This window comes from Dermacentor albipictus, chromosome 6, assembly GCF_038994185.2.
Source record: "Dermacentor albipictus isolate Rhodes 1998 colony chromosome 6, USDA_Dalb.pri_finalv2, whole genome shotgun sequence".
In the NCBI taxonomy this organism is placed as follows: domain Eukaryota; kingdom Metazoa; phylum Arthropoda; class Arachnida; order Ixodida; family Ixodidae; genus Dermacentor; species Dermacentor albipictus.
In genome coordinates this window covers 18,888,971-18,914,464 of record NC_091826.1, presented here as the reverse complement: position 1 = coordinate 18,914,464, position 25,494 = coordinate 18,888,971, and the positions used below count along the sequence as shown (strand labels likewise).

Here is a 25,494-nt window from a genome sequence, read left to right as displayed (position 1 = left end):
TGGAGTTGGCCTTCTCTCATTGCTCGCACAATTGGGGAAGGGTACTCTTGCAGGAGAAAAAGAAAATACTTGCTGTATACACTGGAATATACACTGTTTCAGTAGTTCTGTGGAGCGCGAAATGCGAAAACACCCGTGTATGTACTTCGATTTAGGTGCACGCTAAAGAACCCCAGGTGGTCGAAATTTCCGGAGTCCTCCACTATGTCGTGCCTCATAATCAGAAAGTGGTTTTGGCACGTTAAGCCCAATAATTTAATTTTTTATTTCTGTGGAGCATTGGGGAGGCTACAGGCTTCTTCGACTTAATCAGGAGGGCGAACACATCTTAAAGGTGCCCTTCCACGCCTTGTCATCGGCTAGCAGCGAGCACTGCGGCTTAAGCGGCAGCAGTCTCTGCAAAGACTGTGCAGCAATATCAGCTGTTGTGATAGCAGCGGTAGAAGATATGTTTCATATTCGTTTCAAGACCACAAAGGGCTGCATCCTCAAGACATTTCGAGATAGAGGAGGAAAGTTGTGAAGGCAGCGAAAGCAGTGGGTTCAGGAGTGCTCGGCCGGCATGTAACCTGAGCTGGTGGTCCCATCTCTTGATCCCTCTAACATCTGCTTGTATGCGGTACGCTCGCTGACATCTTTAAGTGGAGCCATTTCCTTAATTAGAATTCATGCACATTTACCGCACTCCTTATTCATTTCTTTTGCTTAAAAATGTAGCTTGGAATGACAGCAGACAAGTCTGCAGATGCCATTTCTGCGTAGGACAAAACACTACCTAGGAGGGAGTCCCCCCTAGTGTTACAGCTGTGCTAACTACACGTCTGAATTTAACCACTGTCAAAGCAATTGATTGTACTTAAATGAAAATAACTTCTATCCGGCAGCGTTTTGTAATTTTTTTTCGCATTACTTGAACAAGTGGAAAATCGGTTTTCAGTATCAGAGAGCCTCAATAAATATTTTAAGGAACTAAGTAATATTGCGCAACATACCACACCTGGTGACCTGCAGAGAAGTTTCCAAGTCATACAGTGGGTTCCGAACTATGGCACTATATCTAGCTGCGCAGGAATCTATGCTTGCAGGTCGCAGAGTCTTAGCTCTGCTGCAAGCAAATACTGAACGGGAGTATAGGTCGCGATTTTTTTTTTTTCAATCAAGTCGCCTCTCGTCTTATATAGCAGCCTTCAACACACTGCAAGTTGTCATCTGGCCAAGTCGAGGTCAAGGGCTGACCTATAATTATGGTTTATACTGCATTATATTGGCATTATATCCGTTCTGTAGTTTTCGCTATAGCACAAAGCTCTCATTTATAAACACTGGGAATTGCAGAAAACAAAGTTGAGTTGCATGACAGTTTTTTCAATTCTTGAATATTCCTTTCACTTTGCAAGCATCTGCAGAACTGCGGCGCCAAATTTAATTTGCATTCTTACGAATGCATGTGTGCTGTTGACAAAAGTACCCAGGCCCACATGAAAACAAAGCTGCTGCTCAGTCTTGTGGTAACACTTCTGTGGTCTTCCTGGTGTCTGTGTTTGCACAGGTTACAGAATGACATTTGTCCAGAAGTGCTGGCTAGAAACTTCCACATGAGAAATATGGCTCCATTTGGTCATGAGAAAAATATGGCTCCTATTGTTGACTCAAAGTCCCATGCATCACACTGCATTCATTGGTTACAAGTTTTGACCACATTTAATACAAAGCATTTGCATTGTGCAAAATTGTCATGCAAAGCATCCTTATGGACCCAATGAAATACTGTGGAGTGCATGTGGCTACTTGCATCCGTGGTAGGCAAAGTTATATCATGCCATAAGCATCGACCAGTAAGGTGTGGCTTTGGGTGGGTAGGTACTGCATTATTGCAACCAGCACATAATTTAGAGAAAACACGAGGAGTTTTGTCGTGAAGACTTCCAACTATTTTTATTGACAATCTAACGCGTATTCATATGCATGCCTCATGTGCTCACATCATGCATAAACAAATCGGCAGGAACAACAAGAAACAAAGAAGCAAAGAAACAAAACAAGAACTCGGGATGACAAGGCCTGCCTGCTGAATGCAGCCTTTGAAGTGTATCCTCAACTTGTATGATTTGTCTCCTCTTATGCACTGATCGTAATGACGACCGAGCATTACTCATGTTTGATCATCATGGAAATTTTATCTGTAGTAGTTACTTAGTGGTCTTGGCATTCAGCTGCTGATTGTGAGGTCACTGGTCCGCTTACCGATTGTGGCAGTTGCATTCACATATGGCGGTGGAATAACACGGTTGGTACTGGGCCTTGGGTGCATCTTAAACTACCCTGGACATTTGAAATTAACCCAGAGCTCTCCCCACCCACTATGGCTTCCTGAATAGCCTGAGTTGCTTTGGGATGTTTACCTTTCAACTCCATGGATGAGCCTTGCTCATTCGGAGATTTTCTTTCGTCTCCGCTCAGATGGCTGCCAGTTTTGTCATTTTGTCATTTTTTGCTTTATCATTCTGTTTTGTCATGCTGTGCTGCTGGATGGTGCAACCTTCCCAGAAAACATCTTTTTTTGTGTGAGCAGAATTACCATTAAGACAATGGAAGCCTGGCTCCCTGGGTTTTGAAATATGACAGCACAGGGTTTAGTAGCCGTGGTGACGACGGCCGCCCTTTTCTCGACACTCGATACATGTGTTTGGATGTTTCTTCACATCAAGTAAAAAATAAACCCGGAGTGCTCTAGTGAGCCATGTTTAGAGCTTGAACTTAATTCTGACAGTTGCGAGGAAGAGTTGGGGCCTCTGGCGGCCTTTCCTACATGCGTGCAAATCGACAAAACCACTTTCCCACCTGCACTTCTGCAATAACCTTTGCTCGAAATACTACACATGGTATGCAGGACAACAAAAACAACGTAAAAGAAACGTCAAGCCTCATATTTTTTCTGTGGCCATGCCTATGTGCAGCTTAGAAAAACATTAAAATATGTGTATTAACAGACAACAGAAAATAACAAGTGTGCTGCTGATATCGCAATAACCAGGGCTGTTGTCAATGCATATAACATAATTAGGGGAGATTCTTATGGTCTTCCGAAAAATAAATTTGACACTGCAGCAGTTAGAACCCATAACTTATGTCCTGTGAGAATTTCAAAATCTGAAGTGCTCATGTTTCCCTCTGTTGCAGATGACAAACCCAGCAATCCAAAATGACTTCAGCTACTACCGCAGGACGGTTAGCAGGTTACGACTGGCAAACCAGGTGAGTTTGTAAAACAGGTCGTGTAACTACCAGCTGTAATAAAATAAGGGCTCGTGACAGCAAATTGCTTCAGGGCAACTGGTATTTATCTCGAGAGACAAAAAGGCCGAACTTACAAGTCTGTAGAGCTGGTTGCTGTTAAATCCTTTGAGGATCAATACACACACACACTTTTTTTTTTTTTCAAAATGTGGTCTGTTAGTCAATTTTCTTGTTGTGGATTTAAAGATATTCCGAATGACTTGTTTTAAGACAAGCCTAGTAAATATTCTTCGAGCGATATCGAAGCAACAAAGAATTTCACGCTCTGTATATTTGGTTTCCTTCTTGTGCAGTGGTGCCTCATTGAGCGAGCACCTTGCTGATCAAACGTTTCGCAGTGCAATCCAGGCTTGCTTGGAATTTTCAGCTTGCAGAGCAGACCCTATTACACTGAACAAGGTGCACCTGTGCTTTCCCCTTGGCCTCCATGTTTCCGTGCCTTCATTTACCGTCCCTTGTCCTGGCTCTCTTCTTGCCTTCAGAAATGTGCTGAAGGGGAAGGCAGGTGACCTTGGATCATCTCTTCTGCCCTGGATCTTTAAAAAGGAACAGGACAGTGACAGCAAAAAGTTCTTCGAAAGCAGTGTCTTCCACCTCATCTAGCTGAGGGAGACTGACTCAAATTCAACTGAGAAGTGTGTCTAAGCATACAGATGGGTGCAAGCACTAGTGTGTTTAAACTCTTTCATCCTCCACCACCTCTGTATGAATCACAAACATCCTTCTTTCCTGGTAAACTCATTTTCTGATGTGTTGTAACATTTCTTGCGTTCTGGCATCATCATTTTTCCAAGGTCGGGGAACGAAATGACTTGCCCTGGTAACCAATCCAGCATGTCCCGCAGAATGAATGTCTTGCAGAACAAAACAACTCGCAGAACGAATTAAGTTCATTCTGCGAGACACCTGTAACATTTTTTTTTCTTTTCAATTAACATAGTAAAATTACCTCATCTTACCTTCTGTCTTTGAAACAGGCAGCACATGCAACCAATTGCAATCCCACCTATAAACGAAGTAATTGCTTATCTTTTGTTGAACCATGAGGGCAAGCATCTCGTGGAGGGATCAGAAATGAGGAACCTCATTTCCACAATGCCCATAGCTGCATGGGTGTAAGTTATGCCAGAACTTGAAACAGCAGCACTTTTGGGATGACTCTAGGTGGTGCTTCTTTCCAAAAGTGCACATTCTCTTACATGCATTCACCATGCTCGTGTACAGTTAACATTCACAACCCCAGAAAGGTTAACAGATGAGAGTACGACTGTTCGGACAATTGCAACTAGACAGTTTATGCTTCAAAGCAAAGCTTTCTATGGGTCCTGCCCCCCGCTCCCTCCCACGCTTTGCATAGACAGCTGTCTTGCCAAAATAAGTGGGTTGATCCTAGAGACTGTAATCAAAGGTGGTGACTTGGGGCGTTTATCCTTACACAATTGCACAATACATGTCCTGAAAAGTGTTTTAAAGTGGTTTGTAACGTGGACCAATCCTGGAGGCAGTACAACATAACGCCCACACACCTCATAGCAATAACCAATAGAGCCGACCATCAGCATATCGCAGCAAGTGTACTGGGGAGGCGTCGCTTGACTTAGACAATTATTCTCTAGTGGTTTCTGTCCAATTTTCAACTATCTTTCGTTCATGGTTTTGTGCTAAGCCTTCTTTCACATGTGGCACTACTTCCTGTAAAAGTGAGTTTCTAAGTAAAATCGAACTCTTGGTTGAGAGTCCTCTGCTTACCCTATAAAAAAAAACTATATGCCCCATAACTCCAGTGTCCAATAATCCAATATGACATGGAAATGTGTGGGTTCTTAAATTGGATTTCATGTTCACCGGGATTCTGGGATATGGGAGTTATGGAAAACAATTTTCTCAATAGGGTGTCACATTCCACTTTTGCTCACGTAAGCACAACTTTCCTGGCCGGCACTTAATCTAATTGGGCCATCTCCTTATGCGCGTTTGCGACAAAAATGCAGGAAAACATAGAGGATGGCCTGGAGGTTCCCAACGAGCTCGCAAACCACATGTCGCTGTTCTACGCGCATGCGACTCCTATGCTGAAGGTGCTTAGCGATGCAACGACGCGCTTTGTCTCGGAGAACAAGGACCTGCCCATCGAAAACACTACGGAGACCCTAGGAACCATGGCCAAGGTGTGCCAGAGGATGGTCGACAACAGGTGAGCGTGCATCAGTGCAACTTAGAGATCCCTCGCAATGCCTTCCCACCCATTTCGTGCACCCTTGAGTGTGCTGTGTCACTCGCCGTGGTTGCTCAGTGGCCATGGTGTTGGGCTGCTGAGCACGAGGTCGCAGGATCGAATCCCGGCCACGGCGGCCGGGATTTCGGTGCATGTTAAAGAACCCCAGGTGGTCGAAATTTCCGGAGTCTTCCACTACGCCGTGCCTCATAATCAGAAAGTGGTTTTGGCACGTAAAACCCCATAATTTAATTTTTTTTTATTGTGCTGTTCCATGTTTATACTGCGGGTGCTTTCCGATACGTCTTACCGTAGAAATCTGTTGCCAGAGGCCCAGCTTTCGAAATGCACTGTATCTCTGGGAAACAGAACGTAACTCTTCCGAGCCATCACTCTTGAAGACTGAAGACTGACTATAGCTCTCGTTGAAACATTGAGTTGAACAGCTGATAGCAGATGTAGAACAGTGAAACCTTGTTATAAGAGTTGCATTCGAAAAGCACTGAATGATTCAAGGCTAAAGACTATGGGGAGAAAAACTTGCATGATATTTTAATAAATACGGTAAATGTTTATTGAGGGCGCGAATTCCGTACAAAAAAATTGTTGAATATAGCAAAATTAAAGAAAACTAAAGCATTGTGCTTGCAACTTTGTAACTCGGCTATATGAAATGGTATCGCAGTTATGTAAACAGCGCCTATAGAGGTGCAGCTGCAGTAGACGAAATTGATATATTAAACACCGCTGTAAAATATGCCACTAAAATGTGAGCAGGACATTTGCGCAAAACCGTCGTAAACATTAGAACAATTTGACGAAAGTGCTAAACCCATATGTTCCATTTGTTCACTTCACATGTTCTAAAGGTTGTTTACGTAACTGAGATATTTCGGTACAGCGTTACATTTGTAAACTTTGTGGTTGTTTTCTTTAAACTTAGATTTCTGACCTGATTTTTGCAGCACAAAGCACTGAAGTACGGAAAGAAAAGAAAAAGAATGGAGGGTTAGCAAAAGGACAAACACTAGACTCGTTTTGCTAACCCTTCCCATTTTGCTTTTTCTTTACGCACTTCAGTGCCTCGCACTGCAAAAATCCTACCATTAACTTGAACCAACTAGCCCAAATTGTTATTCTTATCCAATGAGTTTTGGCCATCTTGTAAAGGGAAATTCGATGCCTTTGCGGGACTGACAACTGGCCGGAATGTGTTGTGAGATGTTGATGGAAATGAAATTACCATGATTTATAGTGATAGAATCCAGCATGTGGTTTGTGATTTAAGTAGGAATCATAATTTTAAATTAGCAAAGAAAGTAACGAAAACCAGTAAGTGGCAAGGCCCGGCAGTGAAATCTTGGTACTTGAGATGTAGTCTATAAGATTACTGTATGTAAGTCGGCTGTTAAGAACAGCATAATTATTGCTTAAAATTGCAGTTGGTGTATTATTACACTCGTGCTTTTTCTATGCTTTGGAAAGTAAAAGCACACGCATGGCTACTGCAACACGCTGAACTGCGTGTCACGTGTAAAAGTCATTTCATTTTCGATCGGATTTTCGTTTTGTCTGGTTAAATACCAAAACACTTAGACAGGAAACCACAAGAACACGTAGCTATTGTCGCAGAAATAATTTAACAATTTGGAAAACGTGAATCGCAGGAAGATTGACTTGATAAACAGAATCATACTTTTTTACAGCTACGGCCACATTTGTCATCCGCCTCCTAATAATTCCGGCGTATAATCGCTGTCGCACTCACCAGTCACCATTTTCGGCATGCTTCCAGTGAACGACTACATCCTCACTGCAGATAGAAAAATTCTGATAAGAAATGTTGCACGGCGTTCTTCGCAGTAGCATTTCATGATTACACACTCTGACCGGTAAGCTCTCCATTGCAGTAAAAAAAAAAATGGCCACAATGAAAATTGGTTGTCAGTCCCTTCAAATAACAATTTTGCTTGCGAACAATCAATACAATTCAGCTTTCTCTCCCAAGTGCGACAACTTTCAGTTGGTTCAGCAGTTAATTGAATGAGAGCATTTATACATTTTGTGTGTATTTGAAAGGGAAAGTGGAGTTAAGGCTGCAGCAAAACTTCCCCTTAATTTTTCAGTATTTTCTCCCTTTGACTTTGCAAATCACAGCATAGGACTGTGCAGACGGCGTACGTAAAATACCATGCTAGTGACTGAAATTTGTGAAAAGTGCAGGTATATGCGTGCAGAGCAACATACATGAAGCAAACCTGTATTAGACCACAAATGACGTCGCAATCAATGGGGGGCTAGGGCTTTGACAGATTCATTTTCTCATGCAGAGAAATTTGTTCAAGATTCAAGAATGAAGAGACCATCCTGTTTGTGTTGCGGGTGATGGTAGGCGTTATCATCCTCTACGACCACGTTCACCCCCAGGGAGCTTTCACCAAGACGTCTCATATTGACGTGAGTTGTCTTCTTTTTCTCTTGCCGACGCTGTGGAATTCAGTCAATTTACTTGACCTATTCTGTTAAAATTAGGTAACCTGACAACGCAAGTTTGCCCACTGTATCAGTTCTGTGAGCTGCTCTTTACATATTAGTGACATGTACCTATTGCTATTGTGGAGTTGATTGGAAGCATGTCTGACTGTTTTGTTTTCTGTTAGTCTTGAAGGCCTTAATTGCAGAGTTTATGCAGTTTGACTTGTTCTTTAGGAAATATCATTTAAATTGTTTCAATGACTTGCCTGAAGACAAAAAAAAAATGCTATGTGGTGTGCTGGTTTGAATGGGGCAGGCAAGAACTAAGGCTTCGTGTTAATGTTCATTACACATTCATTCCTATTCTATATGTAAGTCAACACAATGAGTAGATACTCATTCACCAATCTTTTCTGGCTATTCACTCACACTCTTGTCTAGTCACACTCATTCACTTGAGTTCATATTAGCTTTTGTTTACACTTGCCGGCTCCCCACAAATGCCCACAATGCCTCCAATCACTCGCTTACATTATTACCAACGTTCACCTATGCTCGCCGACAGCCACTTGGGTTCATACTCCCGTCCAGTCACACTTTTAGTTGCACTATCCCACGTCTGTACATGCTCATGAGTGTGCCAGTCTAGTACAGTGGAACCCCGAGTATACGACTTTCTCAAGACCAGTTGAAAATGTCATGTAATCCGGGCGTTGTATAATCTGAGCAACAAAAATTGTCTATAATACTACATGATTTCGCATGAGAGTTGCGAACACCTTCAGTTTAACCTACAGGCTAATACTCTGCAGGGCAGAAACCAAAACCGCCCCAAAAAAAAGTAAATATGAAAAGAATTGCCTTGCAGGCGTTAATCACATTCCACTGGAGAGATGTAGCATGCAATGTACCGCAATCTCTGCCTGCCAGCATGGTGAAGCATTCTTTTGTCATTTACAGACGAAGAAAATTGGTGAATTTCTTATACTTTCTTTGAGCCATGCAGCAATAGCTGTCTTAAGTGCAGCAACTTTCACAAGGAGATTGCCTGCTGCATCAAATATCCCAATGTTGTCCATGCTATGTGATACATCTGCGAACGTAGGCACAAACAAGGCAGTATCTGTCGTGTTGTCCTCATCCGAGGTGGCAGCCAGCAGTGTCGGCGTGATGCAACCCGCTACAAACTAGAAACCCAGTGGCATACGCTTAAGAAGTCGTGTGTTCGCACATAAACAAAACCCCAAACTGCGTGCATAAATGCACATACGATAGGATCTGTGTGCCTTCCGGTGATGAATCAGTTCGATTGTCGTACGTGCTTTCCATACATGCTAGAACGATCAATTTTAGAGATAGTTTCACTTTTGCGAGGCTTGACATATAGATGACATATAGATGACATATATCATCGTATGTGTGTACGCATCTGATGCAGAGTCACAGAAAAGTGAAACTACCACTATTCCCAAACGAAAGCGTGAAGGAGTGTGGGCAGGCAGTCAACATAAAAAAACTCCTAAAGAAAGCGCAGTGAGACTTCAGTGAAGGGACAAATGCAGGTGATGGTTGGGTGCCGTGAAAAGGAGGAAGGTAAACTAGTGATGAACAAGAGGGCAGCGAACGGCAGGGAACAAAAAAGGTTGGGAGGGAGTCCGGAAACCAGTTGGAGCGTTCTGCATGCAGGAAGGGACGGCGGTGCGAGGGAGCTACTAGAAGCTGGTGGCACTCCTCATGCACCCGCGGTTAGGTGCACAGGTCGTCGTACGAGGCCGGACATCCTTCATGTATAATTGTCGTACATTCACGTCGTATAATCAATCTCGCATCATATAGCTGAGTTCTGTAATGCATTTTCTCTGTAGGGAGTTTGCCAGAACTGTACTAGTCTGTCATAAAACCCAGAACATTGCAAAATTAGAGACTTTTAGCTCAGCGGGTTTACGTTTCGCTCCGCTCGCGGTCTCCACCGTTGCGCCAGCGGAGCGGCTCGCGAAAAAAGAATTTTAGCCCGGCAAATCACTCACCCGCTCGAGCGGGGCGCTCTGCTTCCCCCCCTAGTGATCCGAATAGAAGTTACTGAGAAATGAATTTGAATTACACTTGCTTTTATAATGCAAGAAATGTTGAATAAAGTTATATAACATGTTCTCAGTACATTATTTGTTAATATACTGAGTACTAATGTACGGGTCAGCGCCGCAGTCGCCGTCGTCGATGCAGAACTGCCGGCGTTCATGTTCGCAGCTGCCATCTTGCATTTCCCATACACGCCTGCGCGCGCTTACGCACGCTCGCGCGCTGCGTATACCCTCCGCTGGGGAGTGCTTTCCAGCGGGCGTAAACGCTGCTCCGTAAAACCGCTGGCCACCTCAGCGTTGTGCGCATGCGCAGTAGTGTCTCCGCTCGCCCGCTCCGCTCCGCTGGCCGTAAACCCACTGGGCTAAAACTCTCTATTGAGAGACTTATAACTGGGGTTCTGCTTTATTGATCTGGGATCAGTAACCTGGTATTTTCATTCATACCTGCTGTGCTGGTTACAACATTCTGATGCTGAGTATGGAGTCATGGGTTCAATTTTTAGACACCATGGCTGCATTTCAAAGAGGACAACATTCCAAAAACACTTGTATACTCAGATTTAATTAATCATTTTTCACTGCATTAGTACATACCAAAATGTACATAAGTACATATCCCACTATTCTTTCTTACATAAGTGGGAAAGGTTAGTGGGAGAAAAGCTGTATTTCAGCAGCCTTACAAGCCCCATACCACAATAAACAACATAAAACATAGGTAGCCCCTATAAAACAAAGCTGGAAGAAGGCAACTATACAGCAATGTTCATGTAGTGCAAAGCGTACTTTTCAAGGTGTAGTTCACATAAACATTATGCACAAGCTAAGACTTCAGTATACAAAAAAAGAAAAAAGGAACTCCTCTAATAACCGAATAGTTCCACATAAAAGAAAAATTTATAACGACTTGATCTTTATTTCTGGCCATAGAGATTACATTTGCACAAAAGAAACAATGTAATGTTATTTGACTTAAAACTTGCTTAGTATAGTAATTAACTAGTAATTGGTCTGCTGAACTAGCCCCAACTGAAAACTTGCTCTAGCATATAGTAGTGTAGTTTTTTCCATGCTTAAATTGTAGCCTCGAGGTATCTTACAGAGCCTAAGATTTATATGTATAGCCTTACAGGGTTAAAGGAACCCTGGCAGTCAAAATTAATCCAAAGCTCACCACTACAGCACCTCATTGCTCCTGTTGATTCTGGACGTTAGACCTTGTCAATCAATTAATCATTCGTTCTTCAGTTGGGCGACTTACTCATACTTGCTGGGTGTCGATACCTTTCCTCGTTCAGCAAAGGTTTCGAATCTCGCCTGTGTCAACACAGCTTTTTGCAGCTACTGCTTTGAAACCTCAAAGCAGAGTTGAAGAGTAGGAGCATTTCCTTTATACAGCCTTACATGTGCTTGTAGTATAGAGCCTTTTCATTATTGCAAAGGTAGCTTTTCTGCTAGGCAGTTCACCCAACTAACAGCGGCAGTCATTTTTGCAAACACTCCATGCAAGCACTCCCGTGTGTTATGACATGTAAAATGTGGACGTAGCTCTGGTGACAAAACCATGCACGGGCAACAAGCCCCTGCATGCGCAGCTGGCACTTTCACTTCCTTCGAACGATGACCGAAGCGCGCTTGTGAAATTAAAGAAAGGTCTGTTGTGCTGAACATAGAAAATGCCGCGTGCCTTTAGCTTCTGTGCCTTTCTTGAAATGTGTCAAGGAAAACTCCAGAGTCAAATGAAAACTGTTTCTCTATATTGTCAGGTCAAACGGTCAATAAGGGTCCTCAAGGAGCAGCCTCCAAATGTTGTCGAGGGACTCCTGAATGCGCTAAGGTGAGCATGATTGGCTGCTGATTGGCAGTCGTCAGTGGCACTTTCTACAGCTGTCTGGTGGCTCAGTGGTTTTCGACTACTTTGTGCCAGTGTAACCGACTTCAATGCCAAATATTGTTAAGGAACTCCTCAATGCCCTGAGGTGGGAATATAGTAGGTGGCTTGCGTTATGCTTTCTTTGTGGATAACCCACCATGGTTGCTCAGTGGCTATGGTGTTAGGCTGCTGAGCATGAGGTCACGGGATCGAATCCCAGCCATGGCAGCCGCATTTCGATGGGGGCGAAATGCGAAAACACCCGTGTACTTAGATTTAGGTGCACGTTAAAGAACCCCAGGTGGTCGAAATTTCCGGAGTCCCCCACTACGGCGTGCCTCATAATCAGAAAGTGGTTTTGGCACAAACCCCAAAATTTAATTTTTTTTAATTTTTCTTTGTGGATAGCTGTGAGTGATTCCTTACATGATTATCAGGTTCTTTGTGTGTGTGTAACCCATATCACAGCCTTTAGGAGTGCACAGGGCAGGAAGATCTTGGATAAGAAGCAATTTTAATGCGAAGCATCCTGCGACTTCTCGCACCGAGGTGCAGAAGTGGTTTTTCAGGCAGCCTTAAAAGGACAACTTCAGCATTCCCAGAGTCGTTAAAAGCATCCTAATAACTTAGGCTGTATCTCATCAGGAATGCAATAGGCTAGTTTCATGTTCCAGGGTGCTCGCGGTAATTCTCTAAAGCGAATTAAAATTCTCATTACAACGGGAAACTGACTTTAGGCAAGGTGTGTGCGGCCTATGATTTAGATATTAGCGCAAAGGCACTCTGCAAGTCTTCTTACTGTGTCAAGGTACATTTAGCAGCAATGCAGGGTTGCAGGGTCACATGGACAGGCCTGTGCCATGTAATTGTCAAGGTCGTGGTGGCACTGTGCATGCATAAGTGGGTCACGTGATAGTTGCAGTGCCATGCTCTTTGTAGAAGTAGCTTGTATGGAGAGAAAAGTGGTTTCGCAGAAAAGAGTGAGCTTTGTTCCGAAGCCGCTCGGTAAAGCGGCGTGTGACAAATGGCACCACGCTGGTCTTACCGGCAAGCACAAGCTTCACACATTTACGATAATGCCCGTTAGACAGCACCTCATCAGGCCGCACAGCAAATTTTAGTTACATGCTGGAAATTGTTACGTGCCCTCTAAGGAGTGTTCTACTGCAAGCACTTTTCAAATTAGTTGATTAATAGCAGCGATAGATATTTGAACTGCCACGAACCCCTGATTTCAGGAGCCGAGCGTCACTGCCAAGGTAGACGCTGTTACCATTTTCCCCTCTGCAATCGAAATTTCTTCCCGGCATTCTCTCAGACAGGAGCCAGAGAAATGCGTCACGGACGCATCACGGGCCCCGCCTTCCTTATTTTTCTTTTTTCTTCCTTTTTTTTTTTACTCTTGCGTTTGTGCTGAGTTGTAAAGGTCTTGTGTGCGAGCTGTTGCATTTCTCTTTTCGCGCAGCACGCTATTTCGCAAGCTCTACACTGGAACACCGCGTTAGTGGTATAAGTCAGTGCCACAACCACAAGCACTTGAGGCAGGTACAAACAAACCAAAGAGCGCGATCGCGCATTGGAACCCAGCAGAAAATGGCAGGTAGTTTTGTTTTCTGTGCATGAGACTGCACGACATGAGCGAGCAGATGAAAGAGAAGTATGGTCCCTCTTGCTACAGCAGAGTAAAACAGACTCGCAGACATTTGGTTTGTAGGTTTTGTTATTTCTATAAACATTAAATCATCTGTTGAAGCAACAGATCAAATAACTGATGTTACCTTGCACGAAGTCAGCTGTCATTGTGAGTGGTGTCACAGCACTTACATTTCGTAGGAGCACTTCTATGATTGATGTCAACTCTCCAGATGGGAGTGTAGCGCCTGCGAGAAGGGTGTGCGGCGTTTAGTTTGAAATTTCACCCCATTTTGTCGCACATAGAGGTGCAATAGGTACTTTACACGCTTGTCAGCTCAAAATGGCCAGACCTGGTGAGGGGCCTTTTGAGGAGCCACCTTTTATTTTGCCAACGAATGCTTGGAAGTTAGGTTGTAGTTCCATCTCGCCAAAGCAATTCCTTTCCAGTGAACGATTGAAAGATATTAGATACAGTCACCGATGGATAATTGAGATTCCATGAGGACTGCCCAGAAGTGTGTACAGTGAAACCTCGTTAGACCGTAGTTGGCTGGAGCTCAGAAGAAGTATGTACTAAATGGTAGTACTGTTCAACCGAAATAGCATGAGTTCGACCACTTACCTGTCAAAAACGGAGCTCAGAGAGAGTGCGATGAAAGAGGAAAAAAACATGCAGCGTTTGTTCACTTCGCGCGACTAAGACTAAGGGCCCCAAACGTTTCGGAGCCCCAAAGAAATAGCGTCGAAGCCACTTTGCATGCACGAGAGGCAAACTGCATTTGGGTTTGGCATTGAGAATGTTATTTCACCGATTTAGCAGGAGCCCAAATAGCGGTCCCAAAAGCTTTGCATCAGCAAACATGGCAGCACCCATTGAAGCGACGGCTCTAACCTAGCACCAAAGTGGGTTCGATTCGTGGTAACGCGTGAAGTTCGCAAGCTAGAAGTGACTGCGGTTATCTCTTTCTCTCAACTAGCGTGTGTTATGAAGATTGACTCATTAGATGCTGCCGATTCCGAATTCGATTGTGGATATTATGGCTCGTGGGCCTAACACGGCTAAGCTTGGCTAGTGAAGGCACGTGAAGTTGGTTTGCTCAAAACTAAGCGCAACTAATTGTTTGCCGCTTACAGAATGACCTCTAAATTCTAATTAAACGCGAATATACGCAAGTCAAAATTGCTATTCTTATCATAAAATCGTATGTTTTATTTATTTCTAATAGCTTTTCTTTGACGCCGTAGTGGCGCTGTCAGTCCAAGACGCTATCCGCAAACACAAAGCCCTATTCTAAAACTCTTCACTCCTGCGTGCCCCAACGCTAACACCTGCAAAGCTCTTTGGGGCCCCAAACTATTGGGGCCCCTATTCTAAAACTCTTTATTTTCATTTGATGCCGCGGCGGCCTAGCAGCGACGACAGCGGCTTCAAACTTACTGAAGCTGCGAGGCAGCTTTTCAGCCAGCACCCCTCTTCTCGGCAAACACATGCATGGCAGATTCCTCGTTGGCGTTATGTATTCTTCGTGCACACACGCGGTAGTACTGCAGAAGTCACGGGGCGCTTTTTTCATTGCGGAGTGCTGTTCTCGTCGTGACGATTGCATTCATGAGGCTGACGTAAGGCGCAGCTTCTGCTACTGTCGGGCCTGAATCACCCGTGCTGTCGCTTTCCATGTAGTGCTCATCACTGTTTCTAGCAGACACTTCGGCAACAACAGATGCAACTATGGCGAAAAGTCGAACTTTGTAGCCGACATCTCTTCGCGGTCGCAGCAGTGCTACCGAGCATATTCTTCGCATTCCAAATGCCACACACCGTAGTCAAGAGCAGATCCCTGTTGCATGCCAGCGCCGACTGCTTCGTCTCACGTTCAATAGCATGAACTATGTCTAATTTTTCTTTTATGCTGAGCATCTGGTGTCTTTTTTTTTATCCGAGCTTCAGCATGACGCGAGTCCTTGTACGCGATGCCACAACATTCTTTGGCCTGCCACCGAAATGATGTGGCTTCACGCGCGAACGCACAGGGCGCTTGGAGGCCGTTCCGATCTCTGAGGCTTGTTTTTCTGCCGGGCCCCGATGGAGACGACGCATCCCAGTTTTTGCACGACCAAAAGTGGAAACACTACATGTTAACCGATACGTATGCGATAAGCTGGTACGGTTTATGTGGATACAAAACACATTATGTTCAATGGCCACTGTGTCGGCGATTTGACTTTACTGCTTTTAAAACGAAACTACTGTTTAAGCAAGTACGGTTTAACGAGGTTTTACTGTGTAATTGAAAGTCTCAAATTTTGACTTTGCCAGAAAAAATTACTTTAGTACACATGCGGCAAACAATGCTTGTCAACGCATTACTGCATGCACATTTGCATGCCTGCGACCTGGTCAATCTGTGTTTCAACCATTGTCACGCTGTCGCTACCGATAGATAAAAGAACAGTTAATGCATGCAACACAGCTCTATCCACTGGTCAGTAGCAGAGGTTGACAGCACTCCGATAGCCGATTATTGCAGTTTTTTTTTTTTTCGCAACAGTCATCATCCAGCACTTCTCTCACTTAATCACTGCCCTCATCAGTGTAGACACCAAGGGTGTATTTGGCACCACTTGAAACTTCTTGATTATTCTAAGGAACAAGAATTCACAATAGCAATCAAATTAGCTGTACAGGGACTTGTCACTCATGCAAAGGAATGGTGGATAACAAAATGACAAACTGCAAATGCAGTACAGCTAGTGTGGCCATAGAATTATAGTGCTTAGGATTTTATTGGCTTGGCTTGGCCTGTCTCATGATCTTAACGATGTTGGTGACTACTGGATTGACTGGTCTTCGCTAGTTTCAATTTCGAGAAAGCACCAGCAGAATGGCCGGGTGATGTACCGAAGCAAAAATATTGCAATTTTTGCTTGACTTGGTGGCCAAACTAGCACGCATCGTGTATGCGGTGCCCAAATACCAACCATGGTGCTGCAAGGTGTCCGAAATTTTAGTTCACCTTATGCATTGTCCATGTAGCCAGCGATGGTGCTGCAAGGTTGTCCGAATAATCGGGCATGTTCAAGTTATCGGTGTCTCAATTACCGGTCGGCGACTGTACAAGGCCTGTCTTGCTACTGAAACTCTTTGCCAGTGGTTGATTGAAAAATTGATTACAGGTGCACCTTGCCAGTAAATTCTTTCCCAGTTATTGGGCTAGACATTACAAGACTCGGTAATTAGTTTTCAAGGCACGGTCAAGAATATAGCTCCAGAATGGATTCAGCTTCGTTCGGCACTGAACAAATGCATACAGTGACTATTTCAGTGTAGAAGAAACACTCTGCGCAAAAATGTTAAGTAGTGTTTTGGTAATTTTGACGGATATCATTTGGATGCGGTTCATATTGTTTGTTGGGCTGTTATCATAGTAGCTAAAACTCGACTTTCCTTTCAATCCTCTTCAGGTACACAACACGTCATTTGAATGACGAAACGACACCACGCAACATCAAGGGCTTGCTGGCCTGACTTGGACCGTGCTGCGGTAGTCATCTCTGAGTGTTCCAGTTACATGTTTTCTGTCGTCGGCCATCGGCTGTCACTTCCGTGCTACAGTGGACACTATGCTGTGCTGTGCACACAATTGTTTTTTTTATATATATATATAGCACCTGTGATTTCTATTTTTTTCTTTTTTTTTTTTGTCACAATGATAATGTACGGAAGTTCATCGACAAAAAGTGAGCTGGACCACTTAAATTGTTTGTTTGCTGGTCACAATTTACTGCATTGGACACGGTGTCACATACCAAGGAGAGGTAGGTGAACTGCGCAAGATGTTAGGGACAATGAAAGAGAGACAGGATTGTTCTCAGTAAGGTCTTCCAACTTTGGAAAGAGGGAATCAAGACTAATTTTTTATTACTTTGACAATCAAGAGATCAATTCCTTTACGTTTAGACATCATACTAATTCTTAGTTGTCTTATTTTCCTAATCCTAACTTTTTAGTTGCCTCCACAACCTGTGGAAGTTGTCTCGGCCCAGTGTAAAAATTGTGAGCAGTCCTTTTGTAATGACAACGAACTGATGTTTTGAGTGGTTAGTATTGGCCTGTGTAGTTTTTAGTCATCAAAGCTCCCTCTGCTGCTCTAGCGCAAGGAACCCAAACTCATGAGTTCTTGCTGCGTCTCGTATGGTTTTATGTAGTGCATGACTCAACAGCGGATTTTATTTTTTTATTTCTTTTATGAAATATATGACCTCGCCTCGTCAGGGTCCACACCTTTCTTAGCACTTTTACTAGTCTTTAATTTTCTGTTTTTTATAACTGCAGAAAGATGTTCTTTGGGGTAAACTTTTAATTAGCTTCCCTCCTCTTAGTTGGAAGATTGTGCTTTAGTACATCCTGTGCATTCTTTCGTTGTCCCTGCTGCTTGACCTGGTTGACCTATTTTTCCAGTTGTCAATGAAACCAGCCTGCGATGAGCGTATAGGTAGTTTGCTGTTATTGCCTTGTCGTATGCCTTGACTGTGTTTGTCATTCAGCTTGTTGCTTTCTTTTCATTGCGCTGTAAAACAGTACAGAAGTTGTTGCTTTGCCTGCAAGCTCTTGACTCCTGAAAAACTTCCTAGAGTTCCTTAAAGACTGGTGTATGCAGGTAATTTGTGAAATTTTGTAACATCTTGCCTTGGTTCAGTTTCTGCAACTTGGGTTTGCACAGTCACGGGCTTCGCTAGGATTAACACATGTATGCATGGCAGATAGCCTAGCAAGCACACATCACTAGTGATATACCGTGGCCTCAAATTTGAGAAAAGGGTGAGAGAGTGATGCAGTTCTCTCGTCTGTAGCCACTAATATTGCATGAAAAAATTTTTTCCAATGCTTTCTTCCGTAAAACTTCCACAAAGATCGGCAAACCAATAACCACTACATTTCTACCAATGCCATGCTCGACCCATTCACATTGCCATCAACAGTACCCTCAATTGATGTCATGCATTGTCGTGCAAACTTTCTTGAGGTGGACAGTTTTTTTCTCCAAGTTGCAAACCAATTTGCGCAGACAGTGGTTTGTGACAGCTTTTGGCATACTGTACGCTGTTTTTTCAGCTAACTAGGGACATGGTCATTGCATGCAGTCCCAGCAGTTGGCGAACAGCACATCACCATTCTCAAGCCCTGCTTCTCATTTCACCTGATGTGTGCATCGTCATTTGGTATGAAATCAGGCTCTCTGCCATGTGCTAACGTTTTCCCGATCATAATTTGATTATGCACGCTGTCATTTACGAAGCTTACGCCAGGCTGTCCCTGTAGGTTCTCGCACAGCCGTATGAATACGTAGCCTAAACATTGCATAAATGTGGACTTCTCCCACTATAGTGAGAGTCTAGTGTACTGACTTCTTAACCATGGTGTGATTTGTCAGGTGAGCGTTTTGCTACTGCGAAGGCAGTTCTACTATAAGAATGAATCAAACTGAAAATTATTTCTACACTTGCTACTAAACACAACTATGGAGAAACTGTAGGAGCCTTTGAGAATTGCATGCAATGGGAAAAAGTGTAGGACACATTGAACAGCCTTTTGTATTTGGGCCACGTATGGTGTACTTGAAGACCTTAGATCATTTAGATGTAATCCTGAGCTTGAATGGGGGAGCTAATATGGCTGCAAATATCAGACGCACCATATTTACTTAGACCAGACTGGGCTTCTAGGTTACCATTCATTCACTGATGTATGCGGGCCTTCAAACAAGTATGCCTGGCCTGCGATCTACTGATGACCTGTGGCTTTCAACATATAGTAGCTTAGATAAACATCACATAGGTTCAGTTCCACTTCTTTCCAAGAGTTGTCCTCCAAAAAGTAGTCACACCTGCATTTTTCAAAGATGGAGATTTGCAATCTTTGCTCCGTTGTAGAAAAAAAAAAATATATGCTTCGTAAATGACGGGAGGTTAGAATAGTTATCTCAGATTTCAGCCATTGATTGTGTAAGCATTGCTGCACAGAACTAAGTTATTTCATAACAAATTTTCATCGTAATGGGCGAGGAACTGCCTTACGTGTCAACTCATTTTCTGCTAGGAGGTGTAGAATTTGCATACTCCCTTACGGGGGTTTCAAAACATGGGAACGAGGTATTGTTTTCGTGCAATTTTGATTATGCAGTACCAACTTCAGTAGAGTTGAACGTTGCAAAGTCCAGTGTCATAGGATTGTATTGTGAATTTGAACACAAGGGAAGTCTGGATCTGGCACAAGTGAGATACTGTTCATAGAGGGGGTTGAATTCTATATTTAAGCCAGTAGATGGCTCTTGTATACTGGTACAACAGGGTTAGTGAAGGCATTACAGGGTGCCTCACCCCCCCGAATGGCGCAAAAGGACGATGTTAACTGGACACGTAACACCTGGGTTAAAAATTTGCAGGAACTGCAGTTTCTCACTGCTGCCATGTAACATAAAGGGTTATTGCTCAGTCGTTCACACTTTTCACAACCTCTTAATGTTCGTGTGAAAATTATTCAACTGGCATGGAATCCGTATTCTTTCCCTAATGACTTGTATAATGCTATGAAATTAAGCTGCTTTCAAAAATGTTCTGTAGCCTTTAAATATGCGTCAAAGCTTTACGAAATCGAACAAGAGCAGTCATCCAAGGAGGGCACGGAATTCTCGCTGTTAGAAAATATAGTTTTGCGTCAAAAACTGAAAAAGCTCCTTTGCTACTGCTAGTGAAACGGAATGTCTTCCGCAAGGCTCTCTGTAGACGAAGCGCATTGCAAAGCAAAATACTGCCAAACCACTCTTTCTGTCTCGGCATTCTTTCTGCCTGAGCAACACGCATGGCTGCCCCTTTGTGGCAGCCATTTCGCTACCAGGGTTCGGAACTGCACGTATAGGAATGTAGCAAGAGGTGCTATTTTTGGAACGATGTCAAGGTGGTGGTGGCGGTTGTGAGTAATGTTGGCAATAGCGGTGGAAGGTCGGTGATTTGCGAGGCTTGTCTGATGTGAGCGTGCAGAAACGAAGGCTCTATACGCAGTAGACCATTGACAACTCAACACTGTGAGCGCAGTTTAGGTTAAGTGGCAGCCATTTTCATACTGCCAAATTAGTCTTTGATGTACTTGAAGTTCTTTCACACCTATCATGGCTGCTCAGTAGCTGTGACATGCTGCTGAACAAGAGGTCGCAAGTTTCATTCACTGCTGCAGCACCTGTTTTCAGATGCAGGCTGAATGCAACGACACTTGTTGAGATTTCGGTTCCTAATAAAGAACCACAGGTGGCCAAATTATTTCTGTTTTCAAATGTCTCCTGATGACTGTTTTATTAGGGCAAATGGTTCGACTTCGCTGCCAGAAAATGCAAAAGACAAGTAATTAAGTTTCATTACTTCGAGCTGCAGATGTTTCAGTGTAGGTCTAATTTAATGTGCAAGTGAAATCTCTGTTAATTTTGGCTGCAGCATCATGAAGTGACTGTTTTGCATATTGTTGTAGCTCTTCAGGTAAGATGAGTTAAAAGCATTTGTTGAGATTGTAAAGTGGTGCCTCATTCATACCATTATAGTAGCACATCATTCCTAGCATGAGATGTGGCACTGAATCGTGTATTATGATCGTTATTCATAAGCTATGCATAGTTTCTCTTGGCACATTTTGACTTGACAATGGTCTACTGTCTATTACTCATATACATTGTAAAACTCAGTACGGCTGTTTGTGCATGCTAAGATGAACAGTGCTGATATTGCACAGATGCGTATGTATGCTGCTTATATGTATGTGTTATCGGTAACTGTGCTTGTGCTTGCATTTTATACTGACATTGCCATCTGACGTAAACAGCAGGGGCTACTTAGCACAAGAAAAAGAAAAACGGGCCTGATTTAGTGTTCCCTGTAAGTGTATTTTCTGTGAAATTTTGACTTTTGTGAATGAGACTTGCCGCCAGAGTGGTCAATTGTTCAATAATTGCTGGCCCTCGGACTTTCCTTGGTTGTCATCATTTGAAGTCTTTTTGATTTTTTTCCCTTTATTTATAAGATGCTAGTCAATCTGTCTTCCTCATTGCACCGTACATTTTTCTTTGCAACTTGCAACGATAGAACAGTAACCACTGTCGGCGGTGGCATTGCATGTTCATCACGTAACATGGCGTGCCGTCGCATTTGTGACTGCATTGTACGGAAGCGTGGAGTGTTAGTGAAGGCTCGTTTTGAACATTTTGACTATTGCACGTCAAGTTGATTTTGTGTGGTATCGTGTCAATCTTTGTTCACTCATTTACGTAATCTCTCTAAAAAACTCTCTCACGACTGTAGTGGAGGTTTTCGACGTTTCGTGGTCACTATGTAATGTGATAAGTCATGCATACCAATTTTTAAATTTTCTTCCCCGTTGTGCAAAGAATATAAACTTGTAACATGCATCTCGCGTTCGTAGACCAAGTCTGTAAGCATCTGTGCACCTTGGTTTGTTTTAAACGGGACCTTGCACAAAGAGTTTTGAAGTCATGTCAGCATTTGTGTGGTCTCATACTTAAATTCTTCTCTGAAGAAAAGCACCATTGAAAGAGCACAAAATATGTTGGGTTGAGTGACTGCTAGTTCTGCGACCAAGGTCATGCTGCAGTGCTGTCTGTTTGGCTTGTTGGTGTGATACATGGAAAACAGAGCAGCCCTTGGGATGAGGACATAGCAGAAAACAAACACCACAGTTCATCACTTTTAACGGATTGATTGTGGAAATGTACAGTGTTATTCATTATGACCTCCTGGACCAACATACGTTGAACTATTGCAATCTGTTTCTTTTCCAAATATGCCATTAGCGCTCCGTGATGGGTCAAAATGGCTCGAGTCAAGCCATTTTGACCTATCACAGAGGTCTAATGGCGGATTTGGAATAAAAGCAGGTTGGAATAGTTTCATGTTATGCCAGTCCTGTTCATCTCACTAAGTTCATGCTCTCACCTGCACCTGTCGATCGTCCTTTTGAATGCAAAGTTTGCTTTCACAAAGCTCCTTGCACGAGACGCATGGTGGTCGCACGTAGAAAACAAAGCTGGCGAAAGGCAGTGCTACGTACTTGAACTGGTCACCAACAAAATGCACCTGATTGAATTGGCACATTGCATTGACCCCTTGTTTTCTGGCATTCGCCTGTTTCCCTTTGTTGCCACTCTTGACTACCTTATAGAGATTGTCGCACTTCTCTAGGCATTGTGAACACAAACAAAAGAAGTCTGTTTGTGCAGTAAGTTTCTGATGAATTGGACACTGCATTGTCCCCCATTATGACAAGGGCACAAGGATTACTTCGTAGGCTCATTTTTTTTTTTTCTCAGCAACTCGCTTGACGCATTGCATATGTGCCGTTCTGACAAAATCCCACTTTGTTGATCCTCCCATGCATTTTTGTCCTCTTTCAAGCAATCTTCCACGGAAAATTTATCACAGCAACTAATTAGTGAGGAAAGAAACCTTGCATTCGCTTCAGAAAGCATGAAATGGGTGGGAAAGAAATAAGGGTATTCCAAATCTTCAGTGCATGACCCCCTATGCGCAAGAGTAACGCACCCTCCCCTCTGGTTATGACACCTATTCTTGCTTCAGCTGTTAATGGTGTCATTTTCTGTATTTCATCTCGCCAACTCTGTGTGGCACAGTGAAAGCTGTAGATCCCATCAGCTAACAAGAATAGAGAATGAGAAGTAAAGCTCTCCCATTGCCCGCCTGTAATAGTGGTACCGACTGAATGAAAGCTTCTTGAAAGGATTATCAGTGCACAATAGGCAAGCCTTGCTCTCTTCTCAAAACATGCAACTGGCTTTCACATGAGCCTGAGCCTTCACTTCATAATAGAATGAGTGAAACAGAGTATATTTGAGGATGTTCCTCGGGCGTGATCTATGCCTTAAGAAAGAACAGTGCTGCTCCCTTAATTCAGTCACTTCAAGCAATGTGGCGAGTCTTACTTTTTCTCATGACAGTACATTTTCACTGAAATCATTTGCAAGTGTCACGTGGTGGAGTCCTTGTTGCATGGGCTGCCGTGTTTTTCAATATTGCCGTGCCATTTGCACATTTGTGACCTTGAGTGCAGACCATTTCGTGTATAGATATTGCCCACAAATGTATACTCTACGAACATGTATGTGTGTAACATCAATGGCGTTTGCCATCTCTTGTATTCTTGCAGAGTGGATTAAGCATTGAGCTGTGTAGAAAGATGAGAGTATGTGGCAGTTTGCATGCATGTGTGTGCTGTGTGTGTGTATTGTCAACGCAACTCTGTTGACTTGGTTTTAGAGACTTGGCACAAACGTCGCTCGATGCTCAATTTGTTACGTATCGTCTGCGCTTGCACTGTGTTTTATAGGTACGAGTTGCCTCTCTCGGTAGCACTCAAGAGAAGCCATTCACTTTGTTGCTGAGACTTTATTAGGTTTTCCTTTTTTGTGTGTTAGTCGAGACACTCATTTGGCTAAAGCGCAGTCTTGGCTCAAGGTCTCACAGCTTTTTGGCAGTGAAATGTACCATGTATTATTGCATGGTCAAGTATTGTGATTTTTTTTTTTTTGTGGAGGGTGAAAAAAACTATGTTCTACAAGTTCACAAGAAAATCGAAAGTATGGTGCCAGTATTCACGTATACTTTTTTTCTTGATCATCGAAAAGCCCAGTCTCTAGTTAACTGTGATGGGCCAAAATCCAGTTAACTTTGACGAGCCTTGTGTTGACAGCTGTTACAACATTGTGTCAACATTTTGTTGATGTACATAGCATGTGATGCTTGGCAGAAGCATTTTATTTGTGAACCTCCTAAACGCACAAAATTTATTAGTCTGTTTGCTTTTGGCACAATCTTGTCGTTGGCCATCGCACTGGAAAAATGCTTTAGGTTAACCATGCCCACATGTTTGCCTGCCTTTTGCACAAGCACCAAGAATAATTGCATTCTGGTAAGTCATTTTATTATCAGTTTTTATTCTAACTCATTTTGCACAGCCCTGTTTAATGAGCACTCTACAAAAGTCTACTTACACTTCGGTACTGCGAATGTGACAAGATTGGCGCTTGTGTTTTACTTCAGTTCAGACTTCTGCAAGCTTTGTAAAGACAGAAGTGTTGATCCTGTTTGCTTTTGTTTCTGTGGTTGATACATTATGGCGGATGGCATTGCTAGGTGCAGGCAACATTGATTGTTGCACTTAGATATGTTCCGGAGTGTATACTAACTGCTTTGCCGTTAACGAGTTTTCTCTAGTTTGTACATTTGGAGTTGAAGACGTACTTTCCCTGTGTCGACTGTGGTCATGTGCTTGCATTTAGGCGATCTTTTTTGGACGTTAAGGGGCTCGAATGTCGTGTCACTGCATTTGCAGTGATTGGCTGGACAGAAACGCAAGTGCTGCCCACTAATGTCGTATCTTTCGTTGTTTTTAATAAAGAGTATTGTTGTTTATAATCTTCTGCATGTCTTCTCTTTGCAAGTCTTAATAAGCTACAAAGTGTCATTGTCCACCAAGGAGCTGCTCATGGCTTTGCGTGGAGCTGCAATCAATGAAAGTGATTTATGTGTACTGCGAGTAAATGCGTTAAAGCCGGACAGTTTTATTCCTAATCAGTGCTGAGCCCATTGAAATAAAATTACCGTAGTAGAATGCTACTTTGTGCATTTGCTAGTTAGTACTCGTAGTTACGAGATAATTAAATATTGATTTTTCTCCACAATAACCGACTCGTAGGCTCAAAGCACATAAAAAAAAACAGACGCATTGTGTATGCAGGGGGTTGAATTTTGCCAGCTGCACTATGTAGGTTTCTTAGCACCTTCGGAAAGAACTGGCAAAAAGTGACATGCACAAATGATGTGACTGAATGGAAAGGCTTGGG

At 43.2% G+C, this 25,494-nt stretch overlaps 1 protein-coding gene across 2 annotated transcripts in view; it reads left to right on the top strand.

Moving 5' to 3' along the window:
• The window catches only part of LOC135896327 (CYFIP-related Rac1 interactor B), a 40,213-nt gene extending 15,147 nt beyond the window's left edge, over positions 1–25,066 (top strand). For both annotated transcript variants that reach the window (XM_065424695.1, XM_065424694.2), the window contains exons 6-10: positions 3,181–3,255; positions 5,289–5,491; positions 7,843–7,969; positions 11,835–11,905; positions 17,039–25,066. In XM_065424695.1, the coding sequence (XP_065280767.1) occupies positions 3,181–3,255; positions 5,289–5,491; positions 7,843–7,969; positions 11,835–11,905; positions 17,039–17,102 (540 nt within the window). In that variant the 3' untranslated portion in view covers positions 17,103–25,066. The remainder of the gene's footprint in view (positions 1–3,180; positions 3,256–5,288; positions 5,492–7,842; positions 7,970–11,834; positions 11,906–17,038) is intronic.
• Positions 25,067–25,494: the final 428 nt, after the last annotated feature.